Raw genomic sequence first — 24,698 nt, 5'->3', positions numbered from 1 at the left:
ATTTCTTCAAATTCAATTCAACTTTATTTGAATAACAACACAATATTTTCTAATCAAAAGTCAATGACTGCAAACTAATTATACAAAGACAAGTGGCAAAACCATAACTCTGAAAGTGTTAGGACTCCACTCCATCAGCGTTACAGCTTGATTGAAATTTAAAGGCAATGTTCCCGAGTTAGCGGAGACGGCATTCAGGGTAAACACTGCATATGTCGGCTCAATCGGAAATGACCGTAACATTTATTTTGTGCAATCTGTAACGCTTCATCGGTTCCAGACTGAATAGAGCCCGTATTAAACTTCAAAACCACCACAATTACAAAGAGGAGTAACACCATTTTGAAACCGATTTGACGACCAATAGGATATTGTTTAACAGGGTTCATGGTTGAAGCCACACACAAAATAAACCAAAGACACAACAAAATAAAATATACATTTCCCATAAATGTTAAAAATAACTGGTCTTTGACTAGAACATACAGTTTTGTGAATGAACAGCATTTGTTTTAAACACCCCTCAGTATGAAATGGCTATTCATTCTTGTTTTAAGTGAATATCAAAGGAGGACAAATAAAATGGATGCAAACCCTGAGGGAAAGATCTAGTCAGAGAGAGAAAATAAAGGAGGTAGAGAGAAAAAGGAAGAAAGAGATAGAACTGTAGAAAAAGCGTAAAATCACTCATCAGCGAAATGTATAGCTCTCATCATCGTACTCCAGCTCGTCGTCATTATCATTCCCTGGCTGTCCGTACCTGAACTTCCTGTAGACCGTTCCATCCTGACCCATGTACACAATGTCCTCATCTTCGTCCTCATCTTCCTCATCCTTATCCCCGCAGCGCTCGGAGAGTTCCACCAACTGGGCCTCGCGGAAATGCCCGCTGGAACTTGCGGATGTGGTATTATGACGCCCGCCACCCAGCTTCTCGTAGCCACGGGGGGCCGTGATGGGGTCGGGGAGGGAGGGGCTCTTGGAGCGGGAGCGTCGGATGAGGAAGACTACGGTACCCAGGCCCAGCAGCAGTAGGATGGAGGTGGTGATGAAGAGCACCATGTTCCCGGTTGACTCCTCTTCGTCATTGCGGAAGGCCAGGTTAGTGCTGAGGACGCACTCCCCTGTAGACCGGAGAGAAAGACAACAGACGTGATAGGGTGGGTGAATACATGAACATGATACTTGTTACTATAAACTCATTCCAGACCTGGGTTTAAATAAAATCGTTCAAATCCTTTTAGTGTTGGCTGGATTGCCAGGTGGGTGAGGTTTGCACTTTTCTATCTGTTCGACAGCACCAGGTAAGTTCAATCAAGCACAGCTAAAGTACTTTGAATGTTATAGTATTTGAACTCTGGTCTGCTTCATTCTAAGGGGTATGCTGGTCTGTATATTGGAACAGAACCCTGAGCCCACCTCTTGTCTCAGTGCAGTTGCAGCATTCCTGCTGCTGCTGCAGCGCTGTGGAATCTCCCTCTACTGGCAGGTCGTTCTGACAGCAGAGCAGACAGCGCCCCCCGGCTGTGAGGATGGCATGGGCAGGACAAATGGTGCAGTTGTATGGACCAGGTCCACTACAGTCCAGACAGGAACCGTCACAGTCCTCACAATCCTGGCCAGAAGACCACAAGTGGACAGGCTGTCACACAAACAGGGTGAATCTCAAAAGTATTTTCCTTGATTCCTCGACAAAGAAACAGGGGGTGAGTCTCAATTCTCAATCCTTGTGTCCTCTCTCCCTGCCTCAGAATGGTTCTCCCCTTGGACCTTCTCCAATGCGTTTTGAGGAGTCAAGGAGAGAAGACGTGAGGAATCAGAACACAGGCCCCACCTCTAACTCCTAGCCCCGCTACTTTCTATAATGCACTTGTGCCGATGTGAAAGGACACGGTAAGTTTAAGTCAAGGGTGCAGAGCACAGGTCCTTGAGAGCCACAAACCTGCCTTTTAACTAGGGGCACATTTCTACCCGGTAACGAGGTACCGTTCTCCAGCCAAACAACACTAACAACTATCGATCAAACAAGTTTAAGTTAATCAGTCATTTAACACCGCACTCATTTCTGTATTGACATCAGGACGTATGTAACTTTATTTGTGACTCATTGACATCAGGGAGTGTGTCAAGCCTGACATGTGTGACTAACATGAAGCACAGTATACAGTACAGAGATGGTGAGTGGTGAGTAATGGGTATTAGTGGTTACCTGTAGCACGGGGTATTGACCCATGTTGCAGTGGGACTCACACATTCCGTCTGACAGCGTGTAGCCCATGTGACACAAGTCACACGCCTGAGATCCTTTTCCTGGAAATATGGGACAATTACATTGTTGGGCACTTGGACTGTAGCGTAGATGGCATGACATTCCAGTGCATTGATTTTCTTTCCTGTTGGACTTAGTTAGTCAATTTAAAGACACAACTCAGCTAACGTTCTGAAAACCATGTTCCTGAGAGCTTGGTGAGTGTGTGGTTGTCTTATGGTTATTTTGCCTACAACCTTCCCACAACTTTCTGGGAATGATGCAGTATAGATGCTCGGCTTTGGAACATTCTGAACACGTTTGACCAAAACTTGACAAAAACAAAAATGTTCTTGGTATTTCATTACTTTAACAGATTTTTCTTAAAAGTTCAAACATGGTTACGTTTAATGTACATTTTTGGTCATGTTCTAAGAACATTCTCCAAATGGTTTGACACTAGGGAATGTTGTCAAATAGTTCAGAGAATGTTCATTCTTCGGAGGGAATTTCAATCTTTCTAGATAACGTTTTCTACAGGTTTCCTCATGGTTCTATTTAAAGTCATGTTCTCAGAACGTTCAGAGATTTTTAAGAAACAACTTTCTTCTGTGGGAATTTCCAGCCATGCCACACAAATCAGTATTCAACGTCCATCCATGTCTGAAGATGTCGGGAGATGACGTGGAAACTGGCCACTAGGGGCATTAGTGAACTCTGTTACTTTCAAGTAGATTATGGTTTTGCTAGGGCGTTATGGACGGGGATGGCGGATGGGCATCTGCCTTTGGTTCCAAAGGTTGCATGTTCGAATCCTGCGATAGAAAGTTGTTTTTGAGATTGGTGTTTCAAGCCTATCCCAAACGTTAACCCTTTACCTTAACCATTCAGAATGAATGCCTAACCTTAAGATTTTGGAGTAAATGCCTAAACTTAACCCTAACCTTAATAATTCAGAGTTAATGCCTAAACATCTGTCTCTGGTGCCAAAGACTGCATGTTTGAATCAAGTGATACAAAGTTGTTTTTTTTTATTTTTGGTTTAAGCCTATCCCAAACCTTTAATGTCTAAACTTAACCTTAAAAACACTTCGAAATTTGACGTTTGGCACAACTTCAAAATGTGAAGAATGTGAACTCGGAGACTGTGAGAGCTTGTTGGGAATTTCAGTACTTTAGCATAATGTTTTCTGCAGGTTTCCTCATGGTTCTATTTAAAGTCATGTTCCCATAAAAAAAATACAAGAAAACATTAGTAAGATTCAAAGATCACTTTAAGAATGATATTTAAAATAATATTAGTTCTCAGCATCAACCAAATTCTTAAGGAGAGCTTGTTTCCTTTGAAATGGGGTCTATTTGAATAGACAAAAATTAACAGCTTTGAATGAGTTAAAAAAAATACATGGCATGCTCGCGCCATCCTGGTGGTGCAGTTGACTAATTCCATGGAAACAGAACAGAAGATCAAAAGTTTGAATTTCACTGTCACTGTGCCACAGTGAGAGAAAAAAAATGTGTTTGCATGATTTATGTCTAAGCAAATACATTTTCATGTGTCCTATCTGTGCTTGGAGGTTAAAACAATTAACCCAAACTAAGCTAACAGTGTTATTGAAACGTTCTCAGAACATTATTTAATTACCTTCAAATCACCTATAATTTCCATTCTCAGAACATTAAAAAAACGTCCCAGGAAAGGTTTTGGGAACCATAGTGAAACATTCTCAGAACCTCCCTGCAACCTAAAAATGTACATTCCCAAAACAGGGAAAAATTTTCACTTCCGTTCTCAGAACGTTTTGTTTTACCGGTCAGGAAACTTTTGGCTTTGTTCCCAGAACTAATGGGAAACCAAAAACGTACGTTCCCACAACTTCTAAGGAATCAAATGTGCTAGCTGGGAAATCTGTCTCGTTGTTTTAGGAATAGGTCGATATTCAATCACTTGTGAATGCCAAAAACAGATCGATGTACTTTCCCCAGACCAGATTAAGGCTAATTCTGGACTAAAATGCATGCTCAATGAAAAAGCTCCATAGAAAGTGCCTTTCAGTCCTGGAATAGGCTTAATCTGGGTCCAGGTCCGGGAAATAGCCCATTCATGATTATGGTAACAAGTATTGACTGGGTTCCAAAGTATCTTATGTGATCCAACTGTGAAAAAAAGAGACTAAGACAGAGACACATACACACAGGTCTCTCATCCTCCCTACCTGAGCAGGTTCTGCAGCTCGAGTGACAGGGCTCACAGGTGTGGTGCTGTCTGTCCTGATAGTGTCCCTGGGGACAGCTGGAGTGACAGTGTCCCTGTTTCCTCAGGTAGAGCAGTCCATCTGCACAGTTCAGACAGCCATCCGCCCTGCCCCCGGAACACTCACCGCAGCTCGGGTCACACCTCTCACACGTCCTCGAGGTCATGTTTCCATAGTGACTGCGAGACAGTGCAAGTCAGACAGGGACACCCATCATGGACGGTCTGTGTAGGTGTGTAGGGATGTGTGGATGTTTATAGGTGTGTGTGTGTGTGTTTGTGTGAGACTGACTATTTATTGGTGTATGTGTGTGTGTGTGTGTATATGTGGATGTCTGTCACTGTTTCTAGGTGTCTGTGTGGGAGATGTGTGTTTTTTTCAGACAATCACGGTACCAATATTTGCTTCTAATACACCAGATGTATGTCCTTGAACCAATTATTTTAAAATCCCACACAGTAGAAGTTATAAGGACAGGCTCATTTAGTTGCTAATGGCAGCCTGCAGTACCCTGGTCCGACTTCAATTTGAGTTAATCAATGAGAAGTGGCAGCACTGAGCTGGCCTGCAAGGTTACTTCCTGGAGTAGCTCAAACTGTGCATGTTATGTCTCTATGGGGCACCATCTTAACTGACTTCACTTGGCTTCAATGCACTATTCAGTCTTCACATATGAAAGTATTCAGACTCCTTTTTCCACATTTTGTTACGTTACAGCATTATTCTAAAATGTATTAAATCAATGTTTCCCCTCATCAATCTAGACACAATATACCATAATGACAAAGCGAAAACAAGTTTTTAAGTTTTTTTTTAAACAAATGTATTATAAATAAAAACAAATACTTTATTTGAGCTCAGGAGCATCCTGTTTCCATTGATCATCCTTGAAATGTTTCTACAACTTGATTGGCGTCCACCTGTGGTAAATTCAATTGATTGGCACACATCTGTCTATATAAGGTCCGACAGTTAACAGTTCATATCAGAGCTAAAACCTAAGCCATGAGTTCGAAGGAATTGTCCGTAGAGCTCCGAGACAGGATTGTGTCGAGGCACAGATCTGAGGAAGGGTACCAAAACATTTCTGCAGCATTGAAGGTCCTGAAGAACACAGTGGCCTCCATAATTCATAAATGGAAGAAGTTTGGAACCACCAAAACTCCTCCTAGAGCTGGCCGCCCGGCCACACTGAGCAATCGAGGGAGAAGGGCCTTGGTCAGGGAGGTGACCAAGAACCCGATGGTCACTCTGACAGAGCGCCAGAGTTCCTCTGTGGAGATGGGAGAACCTTCCAGGACAACCATCTCTGCAGCACTCCACCAATCAGGCCTTGATGGTAGAGTGACCAGACGGAAGCCACTCCTCAGTAAAAGACCCGCCCGTTTGGAGTTTTCCAAAAGGGCTCTCAGACCATGAGAAACAAGATTCTCTGGTCTGATGAAACCAAAATTGAACTCTTTGGCCTGAATGCCACGCGTCACGTCTGGAGGAAACCTGGCATCATCCCTACGGTGAAGCATGGTGGTGGCAGCATCATGCTGTGGGGATGTTTTTCAGCAGCAGGGACTGGGAGACTAGTAGGGATCGAGGGAAAGATGAACGGAACAAAGTACAGAGAGATCCTTGATGAAAATCTGCTCCAGAGTGCTCAGGACCTCAGACTGGGGGCAAAGACCACGATCGTAAGCACACAGCCAAGACAACACAGGAGTGACTTCGGGACAAGTCTCAATGTCCTTGAATGGCCCAGCCAGAGCCCAAACTTAAAACCGATCTAACATCTCTGGAGAGACCTGAAAATAGCTGTGCAGCGAAACTCCCCATCCAATCTGACAGAGTTTGAGACAATCTGCAGAGAATGGGAGAAACTCCCCAAATACAGATGTGCCAAGATTGTAGCGTCACACCCAAGAGACTCAAGGCTGTAATCGCTGCCAAAGGTGCTTCAACAAAGTACTGAGTAAAGGGTCTCAATACTTATGTAAATGTGATATTTCAGTTTTATTTATTTAAAAAAAAACATTTCTAAAAACCAGTTTTTGCTTTGTCATTATAAGGTATTGTGTGTAAATTGATGAGGGGAAAAAATAATATTTAATACATTTTAGAATAATGCTGTAACGTAACAAAATGTGGAAAAAGTCAAGGGTTCTGAATTCTTTGCGAATGCACTGTCAGTGGTGTGTCCCAATGCTTGTAGGTGTGTGTTTGGGAAACGTCACAGCAATAAATATCAGTTTTTACCATTTGTGCGCCTTTTGTAGCCTCTTGGAGATATTTAAACAGGGCATCAATTGAACAGCACATTAAATGTAACCGTCTCAATCACTCCTGCTCAAATACTATCTGGTCTAATTAGCATTTATCAGGCCATATGAAAAGCCATTTCAATCTCAGTCGTGAGCTCCATTGTTATTCAATGGACTGTACCTGTTGTCTGAGGTCTCAATATATTACACAGCACAGAAGACACAGTGCGCGTGAAACAACACAACAAGACGGATGGTCTGCCCAGACTCCATTGGTCCGATGGAGCATGATGATACAACACTAAAACGTTGTGTTTGTGAGTTGCTGTGCATGAGCCACATATACTGGAGTTAATGTTAACTGTTCATAAATTATAGAACTATCATAAATAATATAAGTTGTTTTGCATCAAATAAAATGGATCAAATAACTAAGCAACCATATCATAACATTATCTTCCAAAGTCAAAGTGACAGCTAAATAACACCAGTATAATTAAACCTTGGTTGGCAGGTGTCCACACACTCCTTGCCCTCTCTGAATAGGTGGTCCTTGCAGCTGAGACACTCGTGGCTGTGTCTGCCCATGCAGGTGAGACAGGCTGGGTGGCATCCTTCACATCTCTGGCTTGAGTCCTCTTGGTAGAACCCAGTAGGACAGAAGTCCATACAGGTACCATCTGCGCGCACACACACACACACACACACACACACACCACACACACACACACACACACACACACACACACACACACACAACACACACACACACACACACACAACACACACACACACCACACACACACACACACACACACACACAAAATGGTGGCTCAGGCAAAATGAACAATTTCCAATCACGACGGCTGGCGTGGAAAAGTGTCTGTTTGCTAAATCTGCTACTCATGAATTAAACATCTAAACCAGAGGTGTCAAACACAGGGTCTAATCTGGCCGGCGGGTGGTTTGGGGAAAAAATAGGGAGGGGGGGAAACTAACTCAATATACTTTAAAAAGACGAAAACCAAATCGAAACTGTGTAGAAATGATAATGGGCCTATATTCAAACAGTTTCTTGACTGTCCAGCTCGTTAATAATTACTAGACAGTCGGGGAGCATTAAAAATTCCAAGAACGACGGATAGAAGACCATTTTTAGCAAATTTTGACGGCAAGGAAATATAACACATTATCACTGTGGCCCTCCGGACCCCAATGAAAACCGAATGCGGCCACCACGGCAAAATGAGTTCGTCACCCCTGTTCTAAACCAAAAACTACTTTCAGTGAGTGTTTTTTCTCTTCTCTTCTAGTCTTAGCATTGCACTTAGCATTGTCTTATCTACAGCGTAACACTGTATGATCAAGGGTTGAGGAATGAGAATGACTCCACTCACTCAGTATGAAATGGTTCTGGTTGCAGCTCAGACAGTGGCTCCTTCCCGGCCCGTTGCACTGCTGGCAGTACTTGTGGCATGGGTGGCATTCTCCATCCTGGTCAGTGTAGTGGCGGGGGGTGCACCTGTTAACCAAGGGGTCACACTGCCCGTCGGTGTCCAGTCTCTGACCCTCTCTGCAGCTGGAGCAGGAGCCAGCGTGGGGCCCCGAGCACGTAAGACAGGAGCCATCACAGTCTGGAAAAAGTTGACACAGTGAAACGAGATATCACACAGAAACCAGATACGTCACAGCACTGGGTTGCATGGAATCTAGATGACCTAGTCAGGAGTCTAGATGACCTATAGTACACTGGAGAAGTGCATACTTTTCCCCTTATGGTTGGCTTTCTTTATTTGGTGGGTCACATTAAACTTTCAAAGGGTTTCAGGGGATCTCAGTCCTAAAATGCTTGGGAACCACTGTGTCAAGATCCAAGCCTCCTCACCTTTGCACTGCCCAGTCCTGCTGTCCCTGTAGGTGTGGGAGGGGCAGTTTGGCAGACAGGCTCCGTTGTGCAGGGTGGCCTCTGGGTCTGCACAGGAGTCACAGTCGTCCCCATCCGGACCGTCACACTGGTCACAGTCAGGGTGACAGCGGACACACACGTCCTGCTCAGAGTCCTGGAAGAACCTCTCGGGACAGTCCGTCACACAGCGGCCCTCGTAGAGGAAGTGGTACTCCTCACAGCCTGGGAAGGAGGTGAGGGAAGGAGGTGAGGGAGGGAGGGAGAGAGAGAAAGGAGACTGATGGATTAAGATAGGGAATTTCTTGTTCCCTGTCTGGCTACCTATTGATTTTTATATTTATTTTTCTCTCTTTGCCCTTTATCTGGATAACGTATGTGACATCAACAGAGAGGTATATTTTCTGGGTGATTTAAATATTGACTGGCTTTCATCAAGCTGCAACTTGTGTCTGCAACCTGGTCCAGGTTATCAGTCAACCTACCAGGGTAGTGACAAACAGCACAGGAATTAAATCATCAACATGTATTGATCACATCGTTACTAATGCTGTAGAAATGTGCTTTAAAGCAGTATCCAAATCCATTGGATGTAGTGATCACAATATAGTAGCCATATCTAGGAAAATCAGGTTCCAAAAGCTGGATATAGTGTATAAGAGGTCATAGAAGACGTTTTGTAGTGATACCTATGTTGTTGATGGTGTGTAATCCGGAGCAACCAGACGCTGCACTTGACACATTTATGAAATTGCTTATTGAAGTTACAAATAAGTATGCACCCATTAAGAAAATGGCTAAAAACCTTTAAATCCCGTTGGATTGATGAGGAATTAAAAAAATTCATGGTTGAGAGGGATGAGGCAAAAGGAATGGCAAACTAGCAACACTGGGGCCCCACAAGGTACAGTACTCGCGTTCTGTACTCTCCTGTACTCCCTGTTCACCCACGACTGCATGGCCATGCACGACTCCAACTCAATCATCAAGTTTGCAGACGACACTACAGTGGTAGGCTTGATTACCAACAACGACGAGACGGCCTACAGGGAGGAGGTGAGGGCCCTCGGAGTGTGGTGTCAGGAAAATAACCTCACACTCAATGTCAACAAAACAAAGGAGATGATCGTGGACTTCAGGAAAATGCAGAGGGAGCACCCCCCTATAAACATCAATAGGACAGTAGTGGAGAGGGTAGTAAGTGTTAAGTTACTCGGCGTACACATCACGGACAAACTGAATTGGTCCACCCACACAGACAGCGAGGTGAAGAAGGCGCAGCAGCGCCTCTTCAACCTCAGGAGGCTGAAGAAATTTGGCTTGTCACCAAAAGCACTCACAAACTTCTACAGATGCACAATTGAGAGCATCCTGTCGGGCTGTATCACCGCCTGGTACGGCAACTGCTCTGCCCACAACCGTAAGGCTCTCCAGAAGGTAGTGAGGTCTGCACAACGCATCACCGGGGGCAAACTACCTGCCCTCCAGGACACCTACACCACCCGATGTCACAGGAAGGCCATAAAGATCATCAAGGACAACAACCACCCGAGCCACTGCCTGTTCACCCCGCTATCATCCAGAAGGCGAGGTCAGTACAGGTGCATCAAAGCAGGGGCCGAGAGACTGAAAAACAGCTTCTATCTCAAGGCCATCAGACTGTTAAACAGCCACCACTAACATTGAGTGGCTGCTGCCAAAAATGTAAAAAATGTATCACTAGCCACTTTAAACAATGCCACTTCATATAATGTTTACATACCCTATATTACTCATCTCATATGTATATACTGTAATCTATACCATCTACTGCATCTTGCCATCTTGATGTAATACATGTATCACTAGCCACTTTAAACAATGCCCCTTTTATATGTTTACACACCCTACATTACTCATCTCATATGTATATACTGTACTCGATACCATCTACTGCATCTTGCCTATGCCGTTCTGTACCATCGCTCATTCATATATTTTTATGTACATATTCATCATTCCTTTACACTTGTGTGTATAAGGTAGTTGTTGTGAAATTGTTAGGTTAGATTACTCATTGGTTATTACTGCATTGTCGGAACTAGAAGCACAAGCATTTCGCTACACTCGCATTAACATCTGCTAACCATGTGTATGTGACAAATAAAATTTGATTTGATTTGAAATAAGTCTGGCTGCACAATCGATTGGGAAACGTACTGCAAATTGAGAAATCATGTGACTAAACTGAATAAAAAGAAGAAACTATACCATGAAACAAAGATACATGATATGAAGAATGATAGTAAAAAGCTTTGGAACACCTTAAATTAATTTTGGGGCAAAAAGGCAAACTCAACTCCATTTCATCATTCATTCATCACAAAACCCACTGATAGGCATTTACTATTTACTAGGCATTTACTTTTAATTGGCAAGATTAGCAAACTTAAGCTTGGCATGCCAGCAACAAACGCTGACACTACACATCCAAGTATAACTGATCAAATTATGAAAGACAAGCATTTCAAATTCTGTAAAGTGAGAGGTGGAAAAAGAATTCAGCACGCTTATAGGGACAGACATTCAGAAGCACAGCACTTACACAAATTACTGATGATTGGCTGAGAGAAATTGATGATAAAAAGATTGTAGGAGCTGTTTTGTTAGACTTCAGTGCCACTTTTGATATTATCGATCATAGTCTGCTGATGGAAAAACATATGTGTTATGGCTTTACTCCCCCTGCTATATTGTGGATAAAGAGTTACCTGTCTAACAGAACACAGAGGGTGTTCTTGAATGGAAGCCTCTCCAACAAAATCCAGGTAGAATCAGGAATTCCCCAGGGCAGCTGCCTAGGCCCCTTACTTTTTTCAATCTTTACTAATGACATGCCACTGGCCTTGAGTAAAGCTAGTGTGTCTATGTATGCGGACGACAACACTATACACGTCAGCTACTGCAGTGAGTGAAATCACTACAACCCAAAGAGCTGCAGTTAGTTTCAGAATGGGAGGCAAGAATAAGTTAATCCTAAAACTAAAAGCATTGTATTTGGGACAAATCATTCACTAAACCCTAAACCTCAACTAAATCTTGTAATAAATAATGTGGAAATTTAGCAATTTGAGGTGACTAAAGTGCTTGGAGTAACCCTGGATTGTAAACTGTCATGGTCAAGTCTGTCCATAATAAAGCGCTGCTCTGCCTTTTTAACAACACATAGGCAAGGCAGGTCCTACGGGCTCTAGTTTTGTCACACCTGGAGTACAGTTCAGTCGTGTGGTCAGGTGCCACAAAGAGGGACCTCGAAAAATTGGCTCAGAACAGGGCAGCACTACTGCCCCTTAAATGTACACGGAGAGCTAATATTAACAATATGTATGCAAATATGCATGTAAGTGGAGGAGAGATTGACTTCATCACTACTTGTTTTTGTAAGAAGTGTTGACATGCTGAATGCACCGAGCTGTCTGTTTAAACTACTAGCACACAGCTCAGACACCCCATGCATACCCCACAAGACATGCTACCAGAGGTCTCTTCAGAGTCCCCAAGTCAAGAACAGACTATGGGAGACGCACAGTACTACATAGTGCCATGGCTACATGGAACTCTATCCCACATCAGCTAACTGATGCAAGCAGTAGAATCCGATTTTTAAAAAACAGATAGAAGAGACACACATACACATTATAAGACGCGCTCTACACCCACGTACACATCGACTGTAGATATGAGATAGTAGAGTAGTGGCCTGAGGGAGGACACTTAATATGTTGTGAAAAGGGTCATGAAATGCAATGTCATGTAATATTTAAAATTGTATATAACTGCCTTAATGTTGCTGAACGCCAGGAAGAGTAGACCTGTAATTTATTTGTAATAAATACAAATATGCCATCACTACTCTCGTCTGTGTGTCTCACCTGTGCACTCGCTGTTGGGGCTGCACTCCTGGCAGGCTGTGGGACAGTGCTGACACTCCCCGTCTCTGAGCGTGTGTGCAGGGGGGCAGGCCTCCACACACTTGTGTTTGTACAGAAGGAAGGGCTCCACACAGCTCAGACAGTGGGTGGCGTTTTTCTCACAGGAGGCACAGCCTGTCGCACAGCCGCGACACACCTGGCCCGCTGCATACCCACTACAGTACACAGTGGGAGAGCACAGCAGATAGGACGTTAAGTTGCACACTGAGGTTTACGGGGTCATTCTCTAGCCTTCTCCCCAAAGTGTGCACCCGTTCACTCCCTCTCGTGGAATGGCGTTGGAAGTATGGTGTAAATTGCCTAGACCAATCCAACGCTTCTAAATCCACAAGGGGGAGTGAGCAATTGGAGTCAATCCACAACATTGTGATGGAGAAGAGCATCTCTGGGAAAGCTGTCATTACAACTGAGAAGGTTTGAGTAGGTACGGTAGAGTTCAGCAGGCACTCCAGTTCTGTAAAATGAAAGGTATATACGCCGTTTAGATAAAGAGGTGAATACATCACCATGCCATACAATATATCATCATTTTCCACAGCAATGATGTGTGTGGAGAGGAGCAATGAATCATGATCAAAATTGTGTATGAGCCCTGGGTTGGAACAGAAACCTGCAGACCCTGGGAGTTTCTAGGAGCAGGATTAAAGATGAAAAAATTGTTATATTACAGCCTTATTCTAAAATCAATCTACACATAATACCCCATAATGACAATGTGAAAACAGGTTTTTAGAAATGTTTGTAAAATGAAAACAAATATATAAAGTATTCAGACCCTTTGCTATGAGACTCTAAATTGAACTCAGGTGCATCCGGTTTCCATTGATCATCCTTGAAATGTTTCTACAACTTGATTGGATTCCACCTGTGGTAAATTCAATTGATTGGCACACATCTGTCTATAGCGGTTGAAGGAATTGTCTGTAGAGCTCTGAGACAGGATTGTGTCGAGGCACATATCTGGGGAAGGGTACCAAAACATTTCTGCAGCATTGAAGGTCCCCCAAGTACACAGTGGCCTCCGTCATTCTTAAATGGAAGACGTTTGGAACCACCAAGACTCCCCAAACTGAGCAATCGGGGGAGAAGGGCCTTGGTCAGGGAGGTGACCAAGAACCTGACGGTCACTGCCACAGCGCCAGAGTTCCTCTGTGCAGAAGGACAACCATCTCTGCAGCACTCCACCAATCAGGCCTTTATGGTAGAGTGGCCAGACGGAAGCCACTCCTTGGTAGAGTGGCCAGACGGAAGCCACTCCTCAGTAAAAGGCACATGACAGCCCGCTTGGAGTTTGCAAAAAGGCACCTAAAGGGCTCTCAGACCATAAGAACCAAGATTGAACTCTTTGGCCTAAATGCCAAGTGTCAGGTCAGGAGGAAACCTGGTACCATCCCTACGGTTTTCATGTTCTTTCTTCAAGAGGGGTGTTATAGTGCACCGGGCGACGCAAAATGAACTCGCCCATTGTCAGACTCTGGTTACCGGTCTGTATACACGCTCGGCTGCCTAGAACGGCTGCCTAGAACGGCTGCCTAGTTGAACAGCTAGGTATCCAAGTCGTGCAGTACTTGCATGATCATTGAGAAGAAAAATAGCAGTTCGTAGGGACCTCTGCATGGTTAAGACACAGACAGTTTTTTTTGCCCCAAACGCAAAACTCAAGCAGGAAGTTGCATGCAGCTGTCTAGACAGCGTATCAAACACCAGCAAGACACAGACACGAAGTCGAAGCAGCGAGATAATGTTCATTTGTCATCATCATTGCAAGCATTGGCTAAGCAGGAGGCAGACAGGCAGTTTAAGTAGTAGTGCTCTTTTTTTCAGGAACTCTGTCTGGTGGCTACGATATGGCAGCAACTATAAAGATTACCCTACATCCTCACACAAAACACTGATTGGTTTTGCTCCAACGCAACATGTCGGGACTGTGTGCTGCTTGTGCAACTGCAATATCCGTTACAATGGACAGGATGAGGTTGTATAGCCTTCATAATACGTATGTTTGGGAACGTTTGTTCATCGCGCCGCAGGGTTTTTATTCCCGCTGTTCAGAAATACGAGGCAGAGACAGAGGCTACGTGATCACGGTTCAGAAGGGTTAAGAGAGAAACATGAAGGGAGGGGTCGAGTGTGAGCAGTAGTTACATAGTGTGCGTAAAATAACGCATGCGCAGAACGTGATCCAGTTTCCCGGAAGGGCGGGAACGAGGGCAAAAGCTCCGTATTCGCAGCCACAGACTACATAAAAATGGTATCCACGAGTTCATCTGACTAGGTAGATCAAGGGCCTCTTTGCCTAAATCCCGCGCTATCACCTTCACCATACTCATATGAACTCTGACCTCTGGCATTGACGAACACACTGTCCGTCTTGCAGGTAGAGCGGGGCCTTGCGTACCACCTGACAGCGGGTGCAGCGATGCTCGTCCGCACACTGCGCACACCCCCGAGGACACGGCTCGCACACACCGCTAAGCCGGCTGGCAAACGAGCTCGCTGGGCACTTCAACACACACACCTGCTCTGCTGACAGGAACCGCCCTGGGAGGAGCACAGGAAGGATACGGTCAGAACAGACGCAGACACAGACGCAGGCACGCACACTGTCACGGTCTGCAATCGGGACCAGAACTGAACCAGCTTATCTTTCTCTTTTTCGCAGGGCTTAAGGTGACCTCACTGGAAACAGACGGGCACACACTACACACATTCTGACAAATTGACAGGCAGAAATATCGTCAGGCAGACCTTTCACACAGGTTTTACACTGGCTCTTCTCCTCTCCTGAACATGAGTCACAGGAGGCATGGCAGGCCTCACACTCTCCTTCACCTGCAGGGAAGAACACGAGAAAACACCAAACAAGTCAATATCATACAGTACCAGGGGATTTATTCTCATAATAATCATAGCCTACAACTAAAGTTGTTGGGATTAAATAGTTACATTTTCGAAATGGCTTTCCTGCAGCGAGGTGCAATGTTAATGTAACAAACTCCCTCACAGGGTAAAGTGAAGTGCCAAGGTCATTAGCAATCATCTAACAATGTAATGAAATACATTTCTGAAGTACGCCCTAACAGTGTGGTAACATCCATCTATTTTTCGGTAAATTGATCCTTTAAATCTCACCAGTGAGGAAGGTCTTAACAGGGCAGGAATCCTGTGTAGAGACACACTCCCCCTCTTCCCGGCTCTTCCCCTCCTCACACGACACACAGTCGTCACTGTCGGGACCGCTGCATGTCACACAGTCAGAGTGACACTCTTCACACTCCTGGGTGTCTTCGTCTCCGTAGAAACCGTCCGGACACTCCGGCACACACTTCCCCTCTGGGTGGAACAGAGCACACTTTAAAACATGTCAAGCACACACACACGCAAGCACGCACACACACACACACACAAACAAGCACACACACGCAAGCACACACACACACACACACGCACACACAAACAAACAAGCACACACACGCAAGCACACACACAAACCCCAGCACAAACACAAACACACACACACACACACACACACACACACACACACACACACACACACACACACACACACACACACACACACCGACCAAACCCTTACCTGATAAGAAGAGGTCGGTTTCACACCAGTAGCACTCATGTTCGTCACAGCTGACGCACTTTTCATCACACGGCACACAGGTCATCTCCTCCTCTACGCTGAACGTCTTCGCTGGGCAGTTCTTGTAGCAGCCATCTTGGAATCTAAACTCAACGCAAGAAGTTGGTTTGTTGTCGTCTTCCTCCACTGTCACCCATTCATTTACATATCACACACGGAGATATTGACAATTGAGGTGATATTCCATAATATAAGAGGGGTTTCGTTAAGATTAAAACAAGATTTTTATTCCTTGCTCTACTTACTTGTAAAAGCCGTCAGTGCAGGATAGGCAATGCCTGGGGTTATCTGACGAAGACAGAAAAAACACACTCAGACACCTTCTCATCCTATTTCTCTCCCCATGGCCCTCGCCAACCGCGTTCAAACTGTTAGATAGATAGGGTTCACATGGGTAGACTAACTTACACAGTACACACTTCTTACAGCCCTCCTCACAGGCCATACAGTCATCATACTCTGGATCCTCCACCTCACCTGCAGAGGGAGAGAGGGGCAGAGACAGAAAGACAGACAGATAGAGGGGAGCCAGACAAAGAGAGCGCGAGAGAGAGAGAGAGAGAGAGAGAGAGCGATGGGGCGGGAAAGGGGAATTACGATTCTCTATGGAGACAGAAATACTTCAAAGACTTTTCTTCTTCATGTTCATACCTGTAGCGACAGGTATTACATAAGAACGCAACATCAAACAGAACAACATTCTGGCTATGTCTGTCACCTTCCCCACACTCCAGTCGGGTGCAGACTCCATCAGTGGTGTAGTAGGAGGAGTTACAGCGCAGGCAGTGTGTGGCGGAGGAGCAGAGCTTGCAGTTGTCGGGGCAGGCCTCGCAGCTCTTCTCCTGCGTATGGTAATGTCCTTCCGGACAAGCGTCGACGCAACCCCCCTTGTACAGGTAGCGGTCCATGTTGAATTTGTCTGAGGGAAACGGATATGGATGGATGGACAAGCATATGGATGGATGGACAAGCATATGGATGGATGGACAGGCAGGCAGGCAGACAGACGCACAATCGTTACACACACACACAAAACACACTATTAAGTCTATTACTGTAAAACGTCGTTTTTTTTGTGGTATAAGTGCAATGTGTTTGTTGTCCCAGAGCCAGAGCACGTGTCCACTGGACTGTGTCAGTCAGAACGACAGGTGTCCCTTCCCCTCACCGGTGTCACAGCTGGTGCAGTTGGCAGGCCCTCCATCCAGGCACATGGCACAGGTGTGGTCACACAGGTGGCACTGGCCACCTGACTGGTACTTCCCCCGGGCACACTGAGCCACACAGCAACCCTGATCCAGAGACCTAAGACAATGAGACAACAGCAGCTAACTATTAAACTACACTTGCTTCCGGCGGTACATGCTAGCGGTACTTGTACACTTCCAGTCATTGCGCTAACACTAGTAAGCATTGGCTCGCGAAACTACCTCCGACTTGCTTCAAACGGCACGCAGAGACATAAAAATGGTATCCAACACGAGTCCATCTGACTCTGAATAAGTAGAAAAACTGCTTAATGGACAGATTCTCGCACTATCCATTTAAAAAAGGTACAATCTGAAACTTTCATTGCCTGTAAAAAGAGCTGGCTCTTCTTTTTTTCCCTCTAGGCTAATTCTGTTGTTGAATTGCCTTGTGTTACCAAAAGGGAATGTCAAGTTACCAGAATGCACCTTTTATATGTACAAATAAGTGTCTCAGACAGGATGACACAGGGAGAGAGCATTTTATATCCATGGCTGAACTGTACAGTATGTCACCTGAGTCAACCTCTTTGTTATGACATCTGTATGTCTGCTCCAGTATATCTATATATTTCTCCGACTATAGACACATCTAGAGGGGCCACAGATGATACAATCCTAACCATAGATTAAAGGGATACTTGGCAATGAAGCACTTTATCAACTATGGCCCCTCTTGGTTATTCTATGGCGAAGACTATCAGCTGTGAGCCTTCTAGGCGAGTCGATGGTTAGGACTGTATCAACTATGGCCCCTCTAGGTAAGTCTAATGTCAGGACTGTATCAACTATTAGCCATCTATGTAAGTCTATGGTGAGGATGTCTGTGTCCAGCGTGAAGGAAGTCAAGAGGTAGTTTTGTGAGCCATTGCTAACTAGCGTTAGCGCAATGGCAATGACTGGAAGTCTATGGGTATCTGCTAGCATGATACCTCTAACTTCCTTCATACTGGACACAGTGACATAAAAATGGTATCCACGAGTTAATCTACTGTAACTCTGGGGAAGTATATAAAAGGGAGTCATTGCCAAAATCCCAAAGTTCCCCTCTAAAGACATGAGGCGTTGGAGGAGATGCCAATAATTTTCAATGCAGCTAGACGGGGGCGGAATTCTATCCAGGTGGAGCGATCGGCGGTGCTCATGCATGTGAAAGCCACACAGCCAAGGCGGAGAAAATAAGAATCTGCTCCATTATGGGGAAATCTGCTCCGCCCCATCTCTTCCTGTATGGAAATCCCTTTACCTAGAGGGATCACAGCTGTTACAGTCCTCACCAGACTCACCTAGAGGGGCCATAGTTGATCCAGTCCTCACCATAGACTCACCTAGAGGGGTCATAGTTGAGCCAGTCCTCACCATAGCCTTACATAGACACCATAGACTTACCTAGAAGGCTCACAGCTGATACAGTCCTCCCCATAGACTTACCTAGAGGGGCCATAGTTGATACAGTCCTCACCATAGACTTACCTAGAGGGGCCACAGCTGATACATTCCTCGGACTTTGGGCCTGTACACTTCAGACACGTGGCGTCACATGCATGGCACTTCCCATGGCTATCCTGGTACTCTCCTGCATGCAAAACACAAAGACAACATTTTACATTTACATTGCTCTAATTCAATGTAATTACCATGTAATATTTTAGTACAGAGGGTAAGTATTCAGCTGTACCTAGCAACTGAAGATGAGGCATATACAACTATATTTGATTTGTAATGAAAGGAAACTGATCAGATTACGTTTAATTAGTTATATGTATAGTTACTTTGTAATAATAATATAACGTGTGACCTACACTAACACAGTAGCTATACGATTCACTATCTGAATAGACCAGGGATGAAAGTAGAATTAATTATTCGCTGTAAGTGCTGTTATTGTGAAGTGGAAACATCTAGGAGCAACAATGGCTCACCCGCGAAGTGGTAGGCCACACAAGCTCACAGAACAAGACTGCTGAGTGCTGAAGTGCGTAGAGTGTAAAAATCGTCTGTCCTCGGTTGCAACGCTCACTACCGAGTTCCATACTGCCTCTGGAAGCAACATCAGCACAAGTACTGTTCGTCGGGAGCTTCATGAAATGGGTTTACATGGCTGAGCAGCTGCACACAAGCCTAAGATCACCATGCGCAATGCTAAGCGTCGGCTGGAGTAGGGTAAAGCTCGTCACCATTGGACTCTGGAGCAGTGAAAACATTCTGTGGAGTGATGAATCATGCTTCACCATCTGGCAGTCCAAAGCACGAATCAGGGGGTGGCGGACGCCAGTAGAACGCTAGGCCACTTAGTTCCAGTGGAAGGGAATCTTAACGCTATAGCATACAATGACATTCTAGATGATTCTGTGCTTAAAACATTGTGGCAACAGTTTGGAGAAGGCCCTTTCCTGTTTCCGCATGGCAATGCCCCCGTGCACAAAGCGAGGTCCATACAGACATGGGTTGTCGAGATCGGTGTGAAAGAACTTGACTGGCTTACACAGAGCCCTGACTTCAACCCCATCGAACACCTTTGGGATGAATTGGAACGCCGACTGCGAGCCAGGCCTAATCGCAGCAATGTTCCAACGTCTAGTTGAAAGCCTTCCCAGAAGAGTGGATGCTGTTACTGTATAACAGCAAAGGGGGGACCAACTCCATATTAATGCCCATGATTTTGGAATGAGATGTTCGTCGAGCACGTGTCCACATACTTTTGGTCATGTAGTGTATTTCCAGCCTCCAAACAGTGGTGAATGGAACGAGACATCTGTTACACAAAACGCCAAAGTGTAATGACATTTGGAATTCATGCATCCACTGCTGTCCGTGCGCGTCTCGGTGTGGGCCACTCATCTCTGCCTTGGCAAAATGTCTGTGTTCTCGTGGAGCCACATCGCATTTTGGAGCGTAGGCTATACCACCCAGAGGCATTTTTCATGCCTCTGACATGCAGTAATGATAAGAGGTGGTGTAATAGCCTACAGTTTACTTGAAATGTTGTTTTAATAAATGTGATAGGCTCACGTTTTAAGGTATGGTGTACCGCACCCCCTTACTTTCACCCCTGGAATAGACACTGGGTTGTACGAGTGAGTTTAAGGAGAGTGATTGGTTGGTTGACTGACCATCACCACAGATGGTGCTGACCATACACACTTTGTCCACAAGACTGTGTCCACCAGCACAGCTGCTGCAGTTCCCCTTCCCCGCTCCCACACAGGTGAGACAGCTGGAATCACACCTGAGGAGGTACCAGCAGACTGGCTGAGATTACATAAACACACACATGTGCACAGAAATAGACAGACAGAAACACGCAATAAAACACACAGAGCAGCAGGTAGCCTTGCAGTTAGAGCGTTGGGCTAGTAACCGAAAGGTCACTAGTTCGAATCCCCAAGGTGAAAAACCGGTCAATGTGTCCATGAGGAAGGCACAACTGACAATTCACACGTGTGTATTAACACACACGTGTAACATAGGACAAATAAGCACCCAGCCAATTATTATTCTACACATGTTGGAATGAGGCCAGCCATTATAATAATGATCAATCCACCTACACCAAGACACAGAGCTCACTCACCTCCTGCATATCCTGGGTCCATCACTAGTTTTTTGTGGGCTGCTCTCCGTGGCATAGAAGCCAGGACTACAGGAGGAAACACACCTCCACTCCTCCATCAGGTACCCATCAGCACACTGGTTACACGCCTCAATGCCCACACCTGTGATAACACGCACACATACAAACATACAATGTAACCCATCTAAACACCTGCACCTGGAGACAACATGTGCACTGGAAACACATAAATTGTCCCTCTCATGACATTATCGCTTCAGGTAGATGGTGACGCTGATTATTAGCTCCATGATTAGTACTGTATTTGTTTTACTTTTTTATATAGATATAAATATACACTGCTCAAAAAAATAAAGGGAACACTAAAATAACACATCCTAGATCTGAATGAATGAAATATTCTTATTAAATACTTTTTTCTTTACATAGTTGAATGTGCTGACAACAAAATCACACAAAAATTATCAATGGAAATCAAATTTATCAACCCATGGAGGTCTGGATTTGGAGTCACACTCAAAATTAAAGTTGAAAACCATACTACAGGCTGATCCAACTTTGATGTAATGTCCTTAAAACAATCCAAAATGAGGCTCAGTAGTGTGTGTGGCCTCCACGTGCCTGTATGACCTCCTACAACGCCTGGGCATGCTTCTGATGAGGTGGCGGATGGTCTCCTGAGGGATCTCCTCCCAGACCTGGACTAAAGCATCCGCCAACTCCTGGACAGTCTGTGGTGCAACGTGGCGTTGCTGGATGGAGTGAGACATGATGTCCCAGATGTGCTCAATTGGATTCAGGTCTGGGGAACGGGCGGGCCAGTCCTTGGATCATGACCAAACCGCGGAAACAGTGGACCCTAAAGCCATGCTATATATTTATATACAGTTGGGAGCAAAGTATTTGATACACCTGCGATTTGCAGGTTTTCCTACTTACAAAAGCATGTAGAAGGTCTGTCGATTTTTTATCAGAGGTTACACTTCAACTGTCGAAGAGACGGAATCTAAAAACAAAATCCAGAAAATCACATTGTAATGATTTTTAGAGTAATTAATTTGCATTTATTGCATGCACATAAGTATTTTGATACCTACCAACCCAGTAAGAATTCCGGCTTCTCACCAGACCTGTTAGTTTTTCTTAAGGCCCTCCTGTTCTCCACTCATTACCTGTATTAACTGCACCTGTTTGACATCGTTACCTGTATAAAAGACACTGTCCACACACTCAATCAAACAGACTCCAACCTCTCCACAATGGCCAAGACCAGAGAGCTGTGTAAGGACATCAGGGATAAATTGTAACCTGACAAGGCTGGGATGGGCTACAGGACAATAGCAAGCAGCTTGGTGAGAAGGCAACAACTGTTGGCCAATTATTGAAAATGGAAGAAGTTCAAGATGACGGTCAATCACCCTCGGTCTGGGGCTCCATGCAAGATCTCACCTCGTGGGGCATCAATGATCATGAGGAAGTGAGGGATCAGCCCAGAACTACACGGCGAGGACCTGGTCAATGACCTGAAGAGAGCTGGGACCACAGTCTCAAAGAAAACCATTAGTAACACACTACGCCGTCATGGATTAAAATCCTCAGCGCACGCAAGGTCCCCTGCTCAAGCAGCGCATGTCCAGGCCCGTCTGAGTTTGCCAATACCATCTGGATGATCCAGAGGAGATGGGAGAAGGTCATGTGGTCTGATGAGACAAAAATAGAGTTTTGGTCTAAACTCCACTCGCCGTGTTTGGAGGAAGAAGAAGGATGAGTACAACCCCAAGAACCCATCCCAACCGTGAAGCATGGAGGTGGAAACATCATTCTTTGGGATGTTTTCCAAAGGACAGGACGACTGCACTATTGAGGGAGGATGGTGGGGCCATGTATCGCGAGATCTTGCCAACAACCTCCTTCCCTCAGTAAGAGCATTGAGTGGGTCGTGGCTGGGTCTTCCAGCATGACAAGACCCGAAACACACAGCCAGGGAACTAAGGAGTGGCTCCGTAAGAAGCATTTCAAGGTCCTGGAGTGGCCTAGCCAGTCTCCAGACCTGAACCCAATAGAAAATCTTTGGAGGGAGCTGAAAGTCCGTATTGCCAGCGACAGCCCCGAAACCTGAAGGATCTGGAGAAGGTCTGTAATGGAGGAGTGGGCCAAAATCCCTGCTGCAGTGTGTGCAAACTTGGTCAAGAACTACAGGAAACGTATGATCTCTGTAATTGCAAACAATGGTTTTGTACCAAATATTAAGTTCTGCTTTTCTGATGTATCAAATACTTATGTCATGCAATAAAATGCAAATTAATTATAAAAAATCATACAATGTGATTTTCTGGATTTTTGTTTTAGATTCCTTCTCTCCCAGTTGAAGTGTACCTATGATTAAAAAATTACAGACCTCTACATGCTTTGTAAGTAGGAAAACCTGCAAAATCGGCAGTGTATCAAATACTTGTTTCTCTCCACTGTATATATATCATGCCAATAAAAATAAAAGGGAACACTTAAACAAACACCATGTAACTCGCAAGTCAATCACCTTCAGTTGAAATCAAACTGATCCACTTCTTAGGACAGCAACACTGATTGACAATAAATTTCACATGCTGTTGTGCAAATGGAATTGACAACAGGTGGAAATTATAGGCAATTAGCAAGACACCCCACAGTAAAGGAGTGGTTCTTGGCAGGTGGTGACCACAGACCACTTCTCAGTTCCTATGCTTCCTGGCTGAATGTTTTGGATCATTTTGAATGCTGGCGGTGCTTCACGCTAGTGGGTAGCATGAGACGGAGTCTACAACCCACACAAGTGGCTTCAGTAGTGTGCAGCTCATCCAGGATTGGCACATCATATGCAGCTGTGGCAAGAAGGTTGCTGTGTCTGTCAGCGTAGTGTCCAGAAGCATGGAGGGCGCTACAGGAGACAGGCCAGTTTACATCAGGAGACGTGAGGAGGCCGTAGGGGGCAACAATCCAGCAGCAGGACCGCTACCTCCGCCTTTGTGCAAGGAGGAGCAGGAGGAGCACTGCCAAGAGCCCTGCAAAATGACCTCCAGCAGGCCACAAATGTGCATGTGTCTGCTCAAACGGTCAGAAACAAGACTCCCATGAGGGTGGATATGAGGGCCGACGTCCAAGGTGGGGGTTGTGCTTACAGCCCAACACCGTGCAGGGCGTTTGGCATTTGCCAGAGAAACACCAAGATTGGCAAATTCCCACTGGCGCCCTTGTGCTCTTCACAGATGAAAGCAGGTTCACACTGAGCACGTGACAGACGTTGACAGAGTCTGGAGACGCGTGGAGAACGTTCTGCTGCCTGCAACATCCTCCAGCATGACCGGGTTTGGGCGGTGGGTCAGTCATGGTGTTGGGGTGGCATTTTCTTTGGGGGGCCGCACAGCCCTCCATGTGCTCCGCCAGAGTAGCCTGACTGCCATTAGAGTCCCGAGATGAGATCCTCAGACCCCTTGTGAGACCATATGCTGGTGCGGTTGGCCCCTGGGTTCCTCCTTAATGCAAGACAATGCTAGACCTCATGTGGCTGGAGTTGTGTCAGCAGTTCCTGCAAGAGGAAGGCATTGATGCTAATG

General features: G+C 45.2%; 1 protein-coding gene across 1 annotated transcript in view; it reads right to left on the bottom strand.

Moving 5' to 3' along the window:
* Positions 1–11: 11 nt before the first annotated feature.
* The window catches only part of pcsk5a (proprotein convertase subtilisin/kexin type 5a), a 40,437-nt gene continuing 15,750 nt past the window's right edge, over positions 12–24,698 (bottom strand). The window contains exons 18-36 of the mRNA XM_070440780.1: positions 21,106–21,321; positions 20,645–20,760; positions 19,005–19,107; positions 17,453–17,589; positions 17,003–17,203; positions 16,693–16,761; positions 16,530–16,572; positions 16,225–16,367; positions 15,762–15,962; positions 15,378–15,461; positions 14,972–15,170; positions 12,570–12,784; positions 8,641–8,883; positions 8,153–8,389; positions 7,258–7,435; positions 4,465–4,682; positions 2,210–2,310; positions 1,420–1,615; positions 12–1,124 (exon numbers count right to left, since the gene is read on the bottom strand). Of these exons, the coding sequence (XP_070296881.1) occupies positions 691–1,124; positions 1,420–1,615; positions 2,210–2,310; positions 4,465–4,682; positions 7,258–7,435; positions 8,153–8,389; positions 8,641–8,883; positions 12,570–12,784; positions 14,972–15,170; positions 15,378–15,461; positions 15,762–15,962; positions 16,225–16,367; positions 16,530–16,572; positions 16,693–16,761; positions 17,003–17,203; positions 17,453–17,589; positions 19,005–19,107; positions 20,645–20,760; positions 21,106–21,321 (3,334 nt within the window). The 3' untranslated portion in view covers positions 12–690. The remainder of the gene's footprint in view (positions 1,125–1,419; positions 1,616–2,209; positions 2,311–4,464; positions 4,683–7,257; positions 7,436–8,152; positions 8,390–8,640; positions 8,884–12,569; positions 12,785–14,971; positions 15,171–15,377; positions 15,462–15,761; positions 15,963–16,224; positions 16,368–16,529; positions 16,573–16,692; positions 16,762–17,002; positions 17,204–17,452; positions 17,590–19,004; positions 19,108–20,644; positions 20,761–21,105; positions 21,322–24,698) is intronic.

This window comes from Salvelinus sp. IW2-2015, linkage group LG4q.1:29 (genome assembly GCF_002910315.2).
Source record: "Salvelinus sp. IW2-2015 linkage group LG4q.1:29, ASM291031v2, whole genome shotgun sequence".
Classification (NCBI taxonomy): domain Eukaryota; kingdom Metazoa; phylum Chordata; class Actinopteri; order Salmoniformes; family Salmonidae; genus Salvelinus; species Salvelinus sp. IW2-2015.
This window is presented reverse-complemented; position numbering and strand designations above follow the sequence as displayed.